Here is a 16,875-nt window from a genome sequence, read left to right as displayed (position 1 = left end):
ATAGGGCCTAAACTGCTCTGTTTTTCAAGCTGTATTCTTCTAAGCTCATATTAACTGCCAATAATATTGTTAAGGAAAAATCATTACCAGTTAATGTGAAGATAAAAATGTCAAGAACAAACATAAAGTAAAGCGGTTTGGAGTCTAACTACATTTGATGGTAAACACTTTAGAAAACATGATTTAGAAGAAGCAATTGGTACTGGTTAATGTATTATACTTAAAAACATAATCAGGGTTGTCCTTTGGTCTGGCAATCCTAGATTCTTCCAATGCCATGTTCTGCTGAAAATCATCCAAGTCTATTTGATAGAAAGAAGTGTGTGTGTGTGTGTGTGTGTGTGTGTGTGTGTGTGAGAGAGAGAGAGAGAGAGAGAGAGAGAGAGAGAGAGAGAGAGAGAGAGATTGGGTGGAGGGATCTGTGTCACAGTCCTCATCCAGATCAGATTCCTGTGTGGCTACTTTGCTAAGAGCAAGAAATGATCAGTTGTAAGTCCTTAATGTAATATGCAATATTGCTGGTAGATTTCAAAGCTGGAGAGAGATTAGGCTTAAAGCCTGCTGCCTCCTACTCAAATTTAAGGAGTTTATGTCACTATTTCTGTCAACCACTGGTCTCACAGAAACTAAAAGTGACAAAATAACCACATGTACATTTGTGGTCAAGGACTTTATGAAGTGGTGTTAAGAAATAACACCAAAGCTAGTTAAAAACACACAAGTGATTTGAGGAGTCCTTCCATTTCTTTAGGCTATTGTAAATACTTGTGTATAAGTCAACTTCATATAAAAGTCAAGGGCAGGTTTTGGGGCCAAAATGATGAATTTTGATACAAGCCATGGATAAGTCAAGAGTAAAACTTTGTTGGTGTTGTGTGCCTTCAAATCATTTCCAACACATGGCAACCCCTCAGGGTTTTCTGAGGGTGAAAATGAAAACCTATGGGCATGTAACAAAGAAAGCCCTGTGATAAATTCACCTTAGGGTCACCATACATCAGAAATGACATGAAGACACTCAACAACAACAACAGATGTAAAGGACAAACCCAAGAAAAATGATGCCAAAGAATGTACAAAATTCTGGCAGTCATAATGGGCTGAATGGATAAGGAATGAACAAAGCTGTGCAATATTTGTGAAGTGGCCAGGCACAGGTGGGGCTAAGAAAATTCATACATGTCTACTCTCTCTGCATTTATTTGGGGAGAAGTGCCAAAGAGTCACCACTGCCAACTTTTTCCCACCGAGGCATTCAAAAAGACTAGAAAATGCTGCAGCAGTGGAGACAGTAGACAGCTCTCACCTTTTGCCACTGTACTTAGAGAAGGAGTTGGTTCCTTTTGTGATAAGAGTTAAGGTATAATACTTACACTGATCTGTAGATCAGTCAACCCAGGTTTTTTGGCTCAAATTTTTGACTAAAATTTCTAGGCTTATACAAAAGTACATAAGTACATACAGTAGTTAGAGCTGACAAAAACAGAGAGCATCTGGGAATAGGCAATTTTTGATACACAAAACTATAGGCCTATCACCTTTGTTCTGTGGCAGTAACCACTGGGGACCTACGAGCAAGTGAAATGCTTACAGCTTGCTTACTAATGTAGTTAACTGTCAGAATTCAAGTGCATGAGAGATCTGAACATGAGGTCAAAACAATTTAGTTTTGGCTGAAGGGGAGAGCTATAGAGAATGCAGTCAACTCAGAAAGAAAGCCCCTGAACAGCAGTAGGCCTAAAGAGGATCTTGAAGTATGGTTTCCTGGCCTCATAAAGAGCCAGCTTGCTCATTGGTTTCAGCAACACTGGTGTTCAAGTTATGATGTTGATGATGATGATGATGATCATCATCATCTGTATTTTGTCTTCACTTTGCCTGCTCCCCCCACCATCTTGGCAGGAGATTAACGCAGTAGTAAATTCATACTATAAGATTAGTTTATACCATACCATAGCCAATCCTCTGGTAATTTATTTCATTCCAACATTAGGCATGGGGAGAAGCCCTGAAAAAGCGCCATAGATATTTTTAGCTGAAGAAATAACTATTCTGAGAGAAATAACTATTCTGAGAGATATCCAGTGCCACTCAAAGTGGGAGCTCAAGGACTAGTGCTGGCCCACAAACCAATTTTCCAGGAAAGAAAAAAATATAATTGTAGACAACGGACACAAATATGGTATCAGTTTTCGGTAAACTGGAACAAAGTAAATGCTGGTCTGCCACCTTAGATAGCTTGAGATGTATTGTTTTACACAACCTGGATTTCTGCAGGCAGAAAAAACAAACCAATTCTAGGGTCTCTGGTGGATACACAACAACAAAAAGCAGCAATGAAATGAAGTGCTGAAATGAACAGTGGAGGCAGCAGCCCCAGGAGTATTTCTGTGTTGCCAACTTAATACAAAACCTTTTTCTAAGCAGTTCTGTCAAGGGTGATCCAATCTGCACCATATTTCTTTCTACTAAAAAAAGACTGGGGGGGGGGGGAGAAGAAGAGAGTAGTGGAGGCTTAAGAATATTGAAATAATTCCTGCTAACCTAAATGTTTATTTTAAAGGTGCTTTAAAGGTGGTTAAATTAATAATCTGCAGCTACAAAATGATCTTAAAGGTCAAAGGGACATGTGTGGAGCAGATTCCAATCCATTAAACTTTATATTACATGCAGTGTGGTATAAAATTTTCTCCCAAAACACTTTAGGAAGCATGCCATGCATACAAATAGAACAAATTAGCCAAGACACTCTGGATGTTAATATATTTCACCAAAGGCTGCAATCAGAACTCTTTCAGCAAGTGAAACAAAATAAAGAACATACAATATCTCTGTCTACAATACCTGAGAAAGGTATTCAGTTCATACAACTGTGGAGAAATGGTCAAAATCATATGTTTCAGTTTGCATTAAGATGAACTTAATATTTCAAGCAATCTGAATGTTAGAATGAAAATGTAGATACTAACAATACACATCTCTGCCAACTATGTGCAATATAATATGAAGCATTGGCGTGTTACAGACCGCCGGATTGCGGCGGTCTGGCTCTGCCTCCGCTTTCAGCGTCCGGGAGCCGCAGCGGCCAAACTGCACAGCTCCCGGACGCTCCGAGGAAGGAGCGTGGAAATCGCGCTCCTTCCTGGGCCCTGGAAGAGACACTGCGAGGCGCTAGTCGCGCACTCGCGGCGTCACTTCTGGGACGCGACGTGCGGATGCACAGTGTCCTCTACGTCAATATGGCGGTGGCCGTGTGGAACAGCCGTCGCCATTTGTCACGGACTCTGTCCATGATAGGGTTAGGGGCGTCTGGAAGAGATGCCCCTTTTTCAAACTGGGACGTCCTCAGGACGTCCCTAATGGCGGTCTGTAACCCACCATTATAAATTATCCTAGACTAACTTTAGTTATTTATCCTGACATCTGGGTCCCTTTCACACAACACAATTATAGCACTGTAATTCTACTTTAACTGCCATGTGTGCACCCTGTTTAAAGTTTGGTGATGCTCTAGAGCTCTTTGTCTGGAAATTCTAGATACCCCTCCCTAATTCTAGGATTTGATAGGATGGAACCATAACAGTTTAAGTGGAATAATGACACTATACAGTACTTGCACAGTGTGAAAGGGCCCATGATGAAGATACCTGAGTTCAACAGAAATTCAATTTCAACAGAAATTCAGTAAAAGTATTCTGGAAGACTACACAATGTTAAACTGGCTACTGCTGCGCAGTACAGACATCTGATGAAGTGGGTTACAGTCCATGCACACATTTATACCAGATGAAACCTGCCAGTTTTTAAGGTGCCACAAGATTCCTTGTTGTTATATAATATGTTAGTTTTCACCATGACTGCACACCCTGTGATCCTACTCTCTATTCACCCTAAAAGCTGGAGGGATTTTAGAACATCTACTTTAGTGATGTGTGCATTTTGGGTTGGGAATGCACTTCCATGGCCCTGAGATGTCAGGGATGATGGGAGTTGTAGCTCTTCACCTCTGGCTCTAACTCACCACCTTGTTATGCAGCAGAGCTGACCAGCTTTGGTCAGTGGTTAATGTTTTTCTTCAAAGCAGCAGAGTTTCAGAGAATAGGCTGAAGACCCTGACAAACTCTCCAAGCCTTCTCACTCTTCTTCCTCAGATGTCTCCAAACCTCTCCAGGATTCTGCTGGCTCTTGTATCTTCACTCAAGACACCAGACAACTCAGTAGTCTTATATAAAAGATCTACTTTATTCTACTATATACAAATACTATACAGTATGCCCTACAAAATCACAATCTCCAATACTCCACAATATCTCCAAACTACTCCAACTACCCAACAAAAAACATTGGCAAACATTGCAATTATTATAGCCATTGTTAATCACCACCCACTAGTCAGTTTCCACCCAGTGGGTGTGTACATTCATTTTGATTGGTTCACATAGTTCAACCCACACTTAAGACCAACCCAAGTATTTCATCATTTTACCTTTAATGAATCTCAGGTGTTTCCAATTGTACATTCTATAATTCTGTCCTTGACTTTCAAGACTTCTAAATTACATTAGCTTTTTCACCTGTGTAGCTTCTTAATTGCTCTTGCTTAGTCATTGTGACTTTCACATACATATTTTATTTCTATTACTGTATGTCCCATGTTGCATTTTCCTTAACATGAGATTCCATGGAACTCACTCAGGGATGGCAGAGGCACCATTTCTCAGTAGATGGGAAGGAAATGGTACGAACTCCCTAACACCTTGCTGAAATGTATGTGTGTGTTTGTGTGTGTGCGTGCGTGCACGCACGCATGTACACATGCATATGGATATCCTGTTGACACCCAGTCAATGCCAGGGGCTGAAAAGCTGCTGTACCTGTTTCATGTATTTTGCCAGAATAAAAAAAATTACTCACTGAAAAATACAAGCAAACAAATTTTGCATTTTGTCACATCTCACTGATGTGCACACTGTGTCCATCCATAAAATGACAGGCTGTGACTACTCTGGGCCATAAACAAAGCCTGTGCTCTGTGTTTGGGCATCAATGTTAGCACTGTTCTGCCAGTATTCCAAAAGTTCAGTGTAACTTCAGAGAACAACATGCAATGGGCCACATTCCAAGAGATATCGGTACATCCCTTTTGCCTCAGTGCTTCTGTAGAGAACTGGGGTATTATTTTACCAACCTGGACAGATCTATTTATCCCTCTTGCCAGGGACAGGATGGCCCTTCAGTTGCTAGTGCACATTTGTGTTCATGTTATGCAGCCCAATATGGTAAGCAGAATACAACCAAGCTGTAAAATATCTTGGGATAATTAAATCCTTAAGTAAAAAGAACTCACTAATGTTCTGCTGAAGTCTAATTACCCCTCCTCAAATGATGTAGCACATTGTTTGAATTATCTTTGCTTTTAGTCAATTAGAGTTTATTTTTTTCCACAGTCATGGTTTTTATAGTTTTAATTAGCACTTACGTATGTCAGTCGCAACAACCTCTCTTATCGAACTGCACAGTATTCCCTTTGCTTGATTTTCATATTTATTAAATGATAGATGCACTTCTGTACTTAGCTGTCAGGTTGCTAGATACCCTCCTATCTAAGTTTCATTCAGTGCTAAGATAATTTCTTGCTTCTTTTCTGTCCCCATCTATTTACACGCTTTTGACAGCTTTGTTATTTTTTTTTCTGAACAGCAATAATGAATCCCACAGCAATTTGATTTTTTTATGTTTGTGCACACTCTCTTAAATCATGCCCTAGACTTGATGGCAAAGATAAATTCAAGTGAGCCCCAAGACAGAGAGGCTTTCAGGATTTAGCAAACAAAAGCAGGTTTCTCTAGAGACAGCTCTTCATAAAACAAACATTTTAACATTCAAGGCTTTTTTTTTTAGTTCAGCATCAATCTCTTAATATCAAAGCCAACTTGAAACTTAAATCTATTTGCATTTTGTTTTATAGGCTGTATATTTAAAACTTACTTTCCATCACTGACAGGAGACTGTCAACACATGTAACACCTTTCTTTACATTGGTACGCACTGTGAATCAATACAAAATGTCAGTTTCCCTTCTTCAAATTCTTATTGTATCTTTGAAGCTAACACATCAAATCTACTGTATAAGCTATTCCCTATACACCAAAAGGCCTTAAATGTTTCCAGCCAGATGATGAAGCTTTAAGAACATAAACTAAAGTGTGTAAGCTGCTAATCGCAGCAGGGGTCTTATCTCTCAGGGTCAGCAGGAAATACTGACTATCCTGGGAATCTTTTGGCAATACCACTCACATTTCCAGCCTGTTTATACATATTCATCCTTCCTATTTGACATTTCCAGATAAAGGTATAATGTATGATAGCATTCCCACTGAGAATTAATGTGGTATGTAACAAATTCATTCAAATTCTAAAGGTTGGCCAATTCCTTTCTCATTGCCTCCCCCTTGTAAACTTCATTAATTTTTAGGGCAGCCCCAAATATTTTTGAGACTGAAAAGTCATATGTACAAGTAGCTGTTTTAACTGGAAGTCTGAGTACATCAGGGATGGGGAAAGTGCAGCCTGTGGGCCACGTGTAACTCCAACATCTGAAGTACCCTATCACTCCCCAAAGCCTATCAAAGCTCCCAAAAAGTTGTAATTAAAAAAAAATTAAATTCAAACCCATCCCTCAAAAATCACACCCAACTCCCCAATGGATGTAAATGCACAAACTCCCTTCCTCAAACCCTACCAGAACCACTCCCACACACAAATACCCCCTTTCCCGTTTTCCCTCCAAAATGGCTCCAGCAAGTGATATGACATCACTTTCAGACACCATTTTGGAAGCGAAATGGAAGAAAAATAATAGATTGTCATGCATTTGAGGGGGCTGTAGCCTGTAGAAAATTGGGCTCCAGCCCCCAATTCAGCTTCCTACCCCAGGTGGCAGGTGGGTATAAATATACATACAATCCTATATCCACAGATAATTTATCCACAGATTCAAGCAATACACACACACACACACACACACACACACACTCTCCATAAAACAAACCTGGATTTTGCCATTTTATATAAGGGAAACCATTTTACTATACCACTGTATATAATGGGACTTGAGCATCCATGGATTTTGGTATCCATGGGGTGGTCTTGGGACAAATCCTAGTGAGTAACAAGGGCCCACTGTATGTTAAATCAGTAGCAGCTTTCTTACCATATTTGTGGCACTCTCCCAACCAGCTAGACTAGTGGATATGCTGGTTTACGGATTCTAGGAGCTGTAGTCCCAAAAAGTAACACCCCACCCTTTTCACTTAGTTATGCTTTTAGATAACTGGTGTCATTCCAGTTTAGGCTCTCTGAAAGCAAATGCCTCTTTCCCCAGACTGGGGTACATTCATGAGTCACACAGCCAGAGGATGCTGTAGAATCATAAAAGCTGAAGAGGTCATTGGAAACACAAGTCAAATAGACAGAGGAGGTCATATATTTTGTGCTCTTCTATCCCTGGGTGCTTATTTTTCCTCACTGGGTCAGTTCGTTAATTCTGTCTTTCACAGGTTAAAATTGGCCAACCCAAGTTTTTCAACCCCATTCCCACAAAAAATTGCATGAAGTGCTTTTCTTTTATGAAAATAAGAGCATCCCTGCTGGGTGTTGTGATGGTAAGTATCACTCACCTGACTATTTTTCTCTGATGGCAGCACAATTAGTCTTTTTATCCCACTGCTGCCACCAATATGTGATGGCCACCTCCCTAGCTGCCACCAAATTGCACAACGAGACCCTTGAACTCGGATCCCTCGCCTGAGTGACTCCCACACTTTTCCTTTACCTCTGGGCCACTCTGTGGGAAGACAGGGCATTCACTATTTTGAGTGTTCTGAGCTACAAAAGTATTATTAAACCCTGGTAGTTTTTGGCTAATAGTTTCTTAACATACCTCAGGCGACCACATGTTGAACAACAACAACAACAAAACCCTTTATTTAACAAGATAGTTGGTTACAGTATCTCTCTTCTGGTTGATATTCAGAGCTGATACACTCTTTATGCGCTTAAACAGTTACAAAGATTTACAATATCTGTTACTATATTCTAGAACAGTGATGGTGAACCTTTTAGAGACCGAGTGCCCAAACTGCAACCCAAAACCCACTTATTTATCGTGAAGTGCCAAATCCCTCTAACTTTCCAGTAACAAACTCTGGCAGACTCTGTGCTGGGGTGATGGCACATGTGCCCACAGAGAAGGCTCTGAGTGCCACTTCTGGCACGCATGCATAGGTTCGCCACCACTGTTCTAGAAGTAGTCTCTAGGTTACAGTTCCACATAAAACTTTTCCAGCCACACCAATTCAATTTCCACACTTGACCTCTTTTTAGGCCAACCTGGTTTCTCAAAACCCCTTCCAACAGCAGTGTATCTCAGCCACCTTGGCTGTTAAAACCCCTCAAGGTCTAATAAACCTGTAACTCAGATCTTTGTCCCTATCCAATTTCCTATCTAATTCCACACTCCTCACTCAGCCTATTTATACTTGCTCCTGGGAGTAGCCTGCATCTTTTCTTGGCGAAGCTCCCTTTAGCTGTTGCCAGGCTCACTCTGGTTGGATGTCAGCAGCACTCCAATCTGCCTTCTTTCCACAGGTGTATACCTCCCTCTATGCCAAAAATGGTTGTTGTTGTTTGGCCTTCACCCCACAATGAACAGTTAATACATTGCTTTGTTATCATGTGAAGTTACCATAAATCACCTACTAATGGGAGTGGGGTAGGGGGAAGATTTAGACTGAAATCTGATTGCTAATACCAATTAGAGTAGATCTGCAGCAACTGCTCAATTAGAACTCAGCATTTCTGGAGATTTCACTGATTTAATGGGCCTGTTCTGGCTGTAAGTAATACTTGTATCTAGGTCTTCAGCAAATATTCTGAGAAGTTCCAAGGGGGAGAAAACTGCTTTGGTCCTTCTCTCTTTTACCAGGGATGGGAGCCTGCCAGTATGATGCCTACTTTCAAAAAAGTCCAACCTCTAGTTTAAAAACAAAATGTTTCTCTGATGTTTTAAGCCATGAACTTCACTGATAATTGAGTCCAGAGCAGGGCCTCAGATGTGTGTTGTGGAACAAAACAGAGAATTTTCAGTTTGCAAAGATAAAAATGAATTAGTTAAAAGCTTCTCCAAGGTCAGTGTACTAAATGCATTACTGTCAAGAATGTTAACCATCGATCTTCTCTCCACATCTCCAGCATCCCCTGAAGCTTAAATCCAAACTTTATACCATTCTCTTTAAAGGAGCTGTAGGAACATGACTTATGACTATCATTGCATTAATGTTTCCAGCAGATTTTTAAAATTGCCCTGTCAGTTCTTGATGGGTCATGATTGTAATTCTATATTCACTAGACCTAAAGACAGAAGAAATCCCCGAAGAGATGCTGCTGCATCTATGGCAAAAATACTCCTCTGCAAGATACCACTAGATTCCCTCAACAAGAAAGCAATTTAGTCAGTGCCAATTATGACAGCAGTTCCTCAAAAAATAAATGGCAACTGAAAATTATGGATTTCAATGGACAGCATGGATAGTGTGTTGAAGTCAAGGATTCACTTCATATGATGCAATACTAATTTCACTCACTAAAACATTTGGTCAAGAAGAACAGAAACAGCAGCATTGTAATACTGAACCAAGGTGATCTTTCTAAATGCTCAGACTGCAATGAGTATACAGCATTTGCATATATTTCTTCTAAGACTGCTTGAAAAGAAATTAGAGTGGCTTTCTAATATTCAACAACGCCCCAGTAAATGACATACTTGTCAGTTTGAAAGCGTCCTTTTGAAATGCACCTATCTTTTCATAGCCCAAAGTTTTGCAGTTTGGGCCAGCAGGTTAGTGTTGATTTTCAACATATCTTCTTCCAACCTGGAGTCATCACTGTATGTAAAATAACTGTTAGAGATTATTGTGTCTCCTGAATGATGAATATGAAGAGTCCATTGCAACTTATTCTACTCATATCCTGCAGGGCAGCATGGGACTAGGTACACCTTAGAGAGAGATAGGCTAAAGATCCCGTGTAGATTTTTAGTATCTCCAATGGAAGTAGGACCAGCAGGGCTACTTGAGAGGCACTACCAGCATTGAATAAATGGATCTGGCCAGGGTGAGTATGAGGCAATTCCTTACATCCTGAAAGCAGAGAAGTAGGAAAAGAAGGAGAAAAGAAAAAGATTTCTGGGGATCCTCTTTCCTCAATGATGTTGTTCCTAAACATTCTCCAAAGAACTTGTAATCTTTGCCATAAGAACTGCTTCTGGACTCCAATGAAGGAAACTATAATTTATATTGAAATCATATTACAGAAAATCATGAGTGCAACAAGTCAACACGACATTATGATTGCTTCATTAAAGACAAAAAGCACAAAGATGATGTGGAATGGGCAACTGGCCAGATTTATGCTTTCTTCAGATTTTTAGCATCCTAGCATTTGATTGGATTTCAACATACAGATTGTCATGTCCTACCTGAAGAAAACCTTCTCCTATGAGGAGGAGGAGAGCCAGGCTTCAGAGAGCCCCCAAAGAGCCAGAGGAGGCCAGCCACCAGCCCTGGAACTACTGGAAGCAGAAGCAAGACTATTCCTATGTAACTGCTGCAGATACTGAGTCACTTCATCTATCTGAGCTCTGTAGATTAAAGCATGATGCAAAAAATCATGAAAAGCCTTGATTAGCTTTAAAAGGAACACAGTGTGGGCATTTTGTCCAGCTGAGCTGATTTACTGTTAGACAATGCCATTCCTTTGTTGCAAACTTCTTCTCCAAATTCTCCATGTGGCATTACTTGATAGTCCTTGCTCCATCACTTCCTGGACTTTGGCTTACTCCACTGAAAATTCTCTTGGTTACCCCTGAATAGCAGAGGACTTTGGATATCCTGATTGTCTCTCATGCATTGATCCCAAACCATACTCTCATGCACTGATCCCAAACCATACAACCATACTTCTGCTTTGCTCTTGCTGATCATGTTTGAGCCTGGATTGTCTTGGCTTTTCCTCTGGATTTTTTCAAGAATCACAGTGCATTCATCTGTGCACTTGCCTCTCTTAAACAAGGACACATTTCTTGCCTCACTCTTGGCTTGCATTCCATATGGACTCTTCATAAATAGATTTTAGTTCTTTTGCTTAGAATGGCTTTGGACACGTTACTTTGGAAGCAAGAAATACTTCGTGCTTTTACTGTCTCCACAGTCTTCAATGGTCCACCTAATACTGTACAATTCTATTTCTTTTTTCTGATGGATATGCGCAAATTTCTTTGTGTACCCAGGGAGAACGAAGAGGACATATACAAAATTTCTATTTCAGAGACAGAACTGTAACAGATATTTTCCATTTTCCCTCACATTCACATCTGTTCATTGTGCATATTTTTGTTTTGAGATTAACAGAAGCTCTTATTGCAATTCTAACAAATAACCATTTTTTAAAAATCCAAGTTTATGGATCAGATACCAACAGTTATGACTTCTGAAGTCTGATTTCATTTATTTATGATGATGATTCATCCAGCTTGTTGGGTGTGAGTTTCCAAGTAAAATAGGACACCTTTCAAAAGGCTGCCTTTATGCAAGAAAAACAAATATTTGGCAAGGTGTCATGGAAAATACTATTTTAAAAATTGTATGTCCTTTATATCAGACTGGGTTGCAAGTAAGAAAGAAATGCCCCAAAGCTTTTCATGGCAAAAATGCTACCTACTATCCAGAGTGTGTAAATGTATCTGAATTCCTCTTACTGTTTTCTTCTGGAAGGCTGCTTCTAAAGAAAATGTGACTGCTTTGAAAAACCACAGCTTTGAAAAACAAGAGGTTGTAAAGAAAAAAAAATGAAATTTGCTATGAAAACTCCATAAAAGTAAAAATCTGTTTGTGATAATGGCAAAAAGAAGAGAGTATCATATGGACATGAACAACATCTTCTTGTTATATAGCTTGCACTGTGACAGAGGTAGACTGAATGGAAAAGTGTGAAGAGCCATATGGTGGTTTAGTAATGGGAAAGAACTTCTCAGCATAATTCATGTTTTTTTAATCCATCTAAAGCATGGTGTTTACATGCTGGAATGTAGCTGTTAGATAATAGAACAGTTACAGATTTTGTACAGTACAATAAAGGCCACTGATCACTTTAGGGACTTACAAGGGTCACTCAACAAGTACTTAGCCTCACTGCCCGATGGCGCTGCTGTTACAAAAGAGTTTTACCATTGTGCAGTACATTCTTTTAGAAGCCTACTGTCAAAGTTTCAGTAAATTTCCTTCATTTGTTTTGTCTTGATAGCCTTTGGAAGCAAGTGTTTCGGTCGGTTTTACAAAAATGGAAAAAGAGCAATATCGTTCGGTGATTCAATTCTTGTTTTTGGAAGGGAAAACACGCAGCGAAATCAAAGAGCACTTGGATGCTGTGTACGGTGACTCTTCTCCTTCGATGGCGACCGTCAAGAATTGGTTCAATGAGTTTGTTCGTGGCTGCACGTCGGTTTTTGATGAGCCACGCCCAGGTGCCTCAAAAACGGCTACTATGCAGGAAAACGTAAAAAAAATCCACAATCTCGTGTTGACAGACCTCCAACTGAATGTTCACGAGATAGCGGAGACTGTAGGCATCGCAGAAGGAACGGTGCATCATATTTTACATGAAGAACTGGGCATGAGAAAGCTGTCGGCGCGATGGGTGCTGTTCCACCAAGACAATGCGCCGGCTCACACCTAAGCGGTCATGGCCAAATTGGTCGAATTGGGCTACAAATTGCTGCCCCATCCACCGTATTCTCCAGATTTGGCCCCGTGACTTCTTTTTGTTTCCAAACCTGAAAAAAAATCACTCGCTGGGAATAGATTTGGGTCGAATGAGGAGGTCAGCGCCACCACGGAGGCCTATTTTGCAGACCTCGGGAAAACGTATTTTTTGGATGGGTTGAAAAAATTGGAGCATCGCTGGGCCAAGTGTATTGAGCTAAAAGGAGACTATATTGAAAAATAAATCGCCACTTTTCCAAAATTTTCATTTTTCTTTTGTAGGCTAAGTATTTATTGAATGACCCTCGTAATTGCTTTCAACAGATTTCCTTTTTAAGTGGCTGTTAGAGCGCACCCTTCCCTTACGCAGAGGATCTGTTCTGGGCCCCCCATGTAAGGGAAATTCCGCAAATGCTCGAGCCCCATTAAAAACAATGGGGCTCGTGAACGCAGCGCACAGAAGGCATTGCTTTTTCCAGTGCATAAGCTGAAAGCTACATATAACGTGGGCACACTGTATTTCATTGTAAGAAACCAGATTGTTTAAGATCTAGCCTCATGAACAATTCCATTCCTACATGTAATACTATTCATTTTGGAAAATAACTAGGTATCAATAAAACTTTCTCCTTCCATGTGAAATGGAAAACAAACAGTTCTTGAGACTCCTTTGTGTGACTTATTTCCTATCCATTCCTTTCAATTTATAAAATTATATGTTTTTTACAAACAGAACATGTTGCCACAGGGCTAAGAATGATTTGCACAGTGCACATGGCTTATATTTAATGATGAAATAAAGGTCCTGCTGCAACAGTCAAGACAATCATTTTTTAATACCACACATTACTGGAGGAAAGATTAATGTTCCTTTGTCCCTTATGTACTTGTGCAAGAAAAAACAAGCAGAGCCTTTCCTTCCTTTAGTGTAGCTGTTGATTTGTTTAGGAGAGCACATTGTACAAGCTAGAATAAATGCACTATGCTTCAAGAAACTGCATGAATAATGAGATTATTAATCATCATCAGAAATGTGTAATGGTCTCCAAGCTAGATGACAAAACATGAGATTGCCTTTCTCAAAACTGCACCCAACCCTCTTCTCAGGATGCTCAAAATACAGCTTTCTTGCATCTTCAAAAGCTTCGTCTAGCTCTGTCACACCCACATTCGCTGACAACATAGAACTCACACAAAGAATTGGGACAATGTAAAAAAAATTAATACTTGCATCAGCAGGAAGTATGCAAATATCAGTTTTTAAAACATTTACAATCCACCTCACTTATGATTCCATGAGTCTGAAAATTTCACTTATGATTCCATGAGTCACAGTCTGAAAATTTTGCAGCATCTTAACTATAGAAAAGTTCAAGACTGCTGTACTATATTCCAGCACAGGAAAGAAGTCTGCACAAGGAAATTTAAATTCATCTTTTGCAAATGACATCACTAATTCATGAGAAGTATCGCAAACATTTGGCATGACAATAAGCCTTGAAGGCTGATAGAGAGGTTCTGGAATTAGGACAGACGGGTTTTGTAACAGAGAGCACATTTTCCTCAGGTGGAATTTAGCTCAGCTGAGTGACGCTAAGCACTGCAGTGTGTGTGGGATATATATAAACACAGCATACTTAAAGAAAACCAGAGACAACATGGTAACAATCATTCCTGTTCCCTATTTTGGCAATATTGAGGTCAAGTCAGAGACAAGTTAGTCACAAATATTTATGAGATGACATACTAGAATGTATGTTAAGTTTCTTTGTGAAACATCCTTCTTAACTTGGTCCCCATTCACACAACAGAAACATAGCACTATCATTCCACTTTAACTGCTATTCTAAGGAATGCTAGGATTTACAGTTTGGAGAGGGGCATGCAGACTTCTCTGCTTGAGAGCTCTTATGCTTCCCCAAATGACAAACACCAAGATTCTGTAAGATGAAACCATGGCAGGTAATGTGGAGTAATAGCATTTCAGTTGTACAGTATGAATGGCACTCTGGATTGTGTCATAAAACAATGCAGATATACTGTTCTGAAGAATATCACCACCAGCAGCTAAAGAATGTGCTAATCTCTTCATGATGTTCTGTTTACCGGAAGTAGAGAGTGTAAGTATTTATTAGTGGTTCACGACTAATATTCTGCCTGCTTCTTTTATTATACAGTACATCTAAGAATTATTTCAACAGATTTAAGAAAACAAAACAAAACAAAACAAAAATAAGCATGGCTAGTGATGGACCTCCAGATTTCTTTAGCCTATACCTCCTCAGATAGCATAGCTCATGGTAAAGTGCCATGGGAGGTACAGTCCAAAAATATCTGAAGGGCCATGGTTGTCCACTCCTGCTCTAAACATTACTAAATGTATAATCTACAAAAGATTTAATAATGGGGAACACGGAAGACGGAATTTCTCTTGGGTGGGTGGGGTGGGATATTATGATGCTCAGTACCTTTATCAAGAGATGCTCCAGCCATGTGATAAAAACTTAAAGCTGTATCGACATCATTTATATTTTTCAGGAAAGTGAAGAAATTTTCTACTTCTTCAAATGTCAGCCCCTGCAGTAGGAATGAAAATGCCATGTGTTTAGTGTTAACCAATGAAATTTAATGGCAAAATCAAACAAAAGAAGTGTTTAGTATCTGGATATATTAAGTATCTCAAATACTGTGTTTTAAATTCATATTGGTAATACACTAGTGAATTTGGGTGCTACCCTACTCCTGCCACATCTTATGAAACCCAGGCACTGCTAGAACTGCTAGACTGAATCTGAGACAGGACTTCTGTAACTTTAACCTTTAAAGATCATGAAGCAAGATGAAGTACAGTAAGGCTCTGTTTAATGCAACTTCATTTAACACTGTTTCAGTTATCCACAAATTACTGTGGGTCCCTCGTGGTTACTACAGAATCATGTTGAAGAAGTGCCTAGAGAGAACACTCCCAAGTAACCATTCATTTTGGGTGGGAAATATAAAGTTCATGATTATCTATGGTTTTTGTTTTACATGAATGGTCTCAGAATGTATTTCTAGCATGAAATGGGGTCTTACTGTACCATCAAGCTCCACCAAGATAAATTTCCCCCACAATTTCTAAACTCCAACTTTCAGCTGTCTCCTCCCAGGTGAGGGAGGAGAGGTACCTTCATCCCACATGACATAAGTTTATGACACCTCATCCTGCTACAAAATCTGCTAAAATTACAGAAGCCCCATCCAGGATCCAATCTGGCAACCCTAGATATTTGCCCTCACTATAATTCACAATAAGCACACATCAACTTCACATTTGGTCAAAAATTTACTAAATCTTTCCTAACCCATCAGGTCAACATGAGCCAGGAACACCAGTTATGACATGAAATGGTGGTGTTGTAGCAAAGCTATATGGAAATGCTGAGGTCAACACAATGGCTATACTGTACAGCTCTTCTTATTAACAGTGGCTTCAGGGATATAATGAGAATTACATATAACATATACTTGGCATTTTGCTGAAAAATCCCAGGTAATGATTCTTGTCTTCAATTTATCATACAGAAAACCATTATGGGTGGGATTGTAACCCCAGTATCTTCCTGGTCTACTTAACAGAGAAAGTAAGGTTGGATGGTTGAAATCCTGTTCTTGTTACACTGTGCTTGTATCTATTCTCATTAATTTCTCTTGTGAAAATACTATGCAACACTATACAACTGGTGTGCAAGCTACATGGAAAAGCATACTTGTAAAATTCTTACTCCTTTTAAAAAAGGAAGTAAAAGGCTGAAAAATGATTGAAATAAAATTACTGTACACCAGTGCAAACTATTTGTCTCAAAATAACATTAGATGGCATTGAGAACCCACACAGTAAAGTGACAAAATGCAAAATGTGCAAATGGTCTCACTAGAAACCACTGAGATGGTAGTGGAGACACAGCTCAAGTAATTATACTAAGGAAGACAGATTTGTTTCAAACTCTTATGTTCTGAATCTTCAGACCAGGATTGTCTTCTGTATATTTTGTGGATTGATTTTTATTTTATGCCC

General features: G+C 39.6%; 1 protein-coding gene across 3 annotated transcripts in view; it reads right to left on the bottom strand.

Moving 5' to 3' along the window:
- MICU1 (mitochondrial calcium uptake 1) overlaps positions 1-16,875 on the bottom strand; it is a 180,494-nt gene that overhangs the window by 18,803 nt on the left and 144,816 nt on the right. For all 3 annotated transcript variants that reach the window (XM_089510395.1, XM_089510397.1, XM_089510396.1), the window contains one exon: positions 15,287-15,395. In XM_089510395.1, coding sequence (XP_089366521.1) covers positions 15,287-15,395 — 109 coding nt within the window. The remainder of the gene's footprint in view (positions 1-15,286; positions 15,396-16,875) is intronic.

This window comes from Sceloporus occidentalis, unplaced genomic scaffold (assembly GCF_023333645.1).
Source record: "Sceloporus occidentalis isolate IW3139 unplaced genomic scaffold, rSceOcc1.0.p SCAF_2, whole genome shotgun sequence".
In the NCBI taxonomy this organism is placed as follows: Eukaryota; Metazoa; Chordata; class Lepidosauria; order Squamata; family Phrynosomatidae; genus Sceloporus; species Sceloporus occidentalis.
Note: the sequence above shows the minus strand (reverse complement) of the source record. Positions and strands in the feature narration are given on the sequence as shown.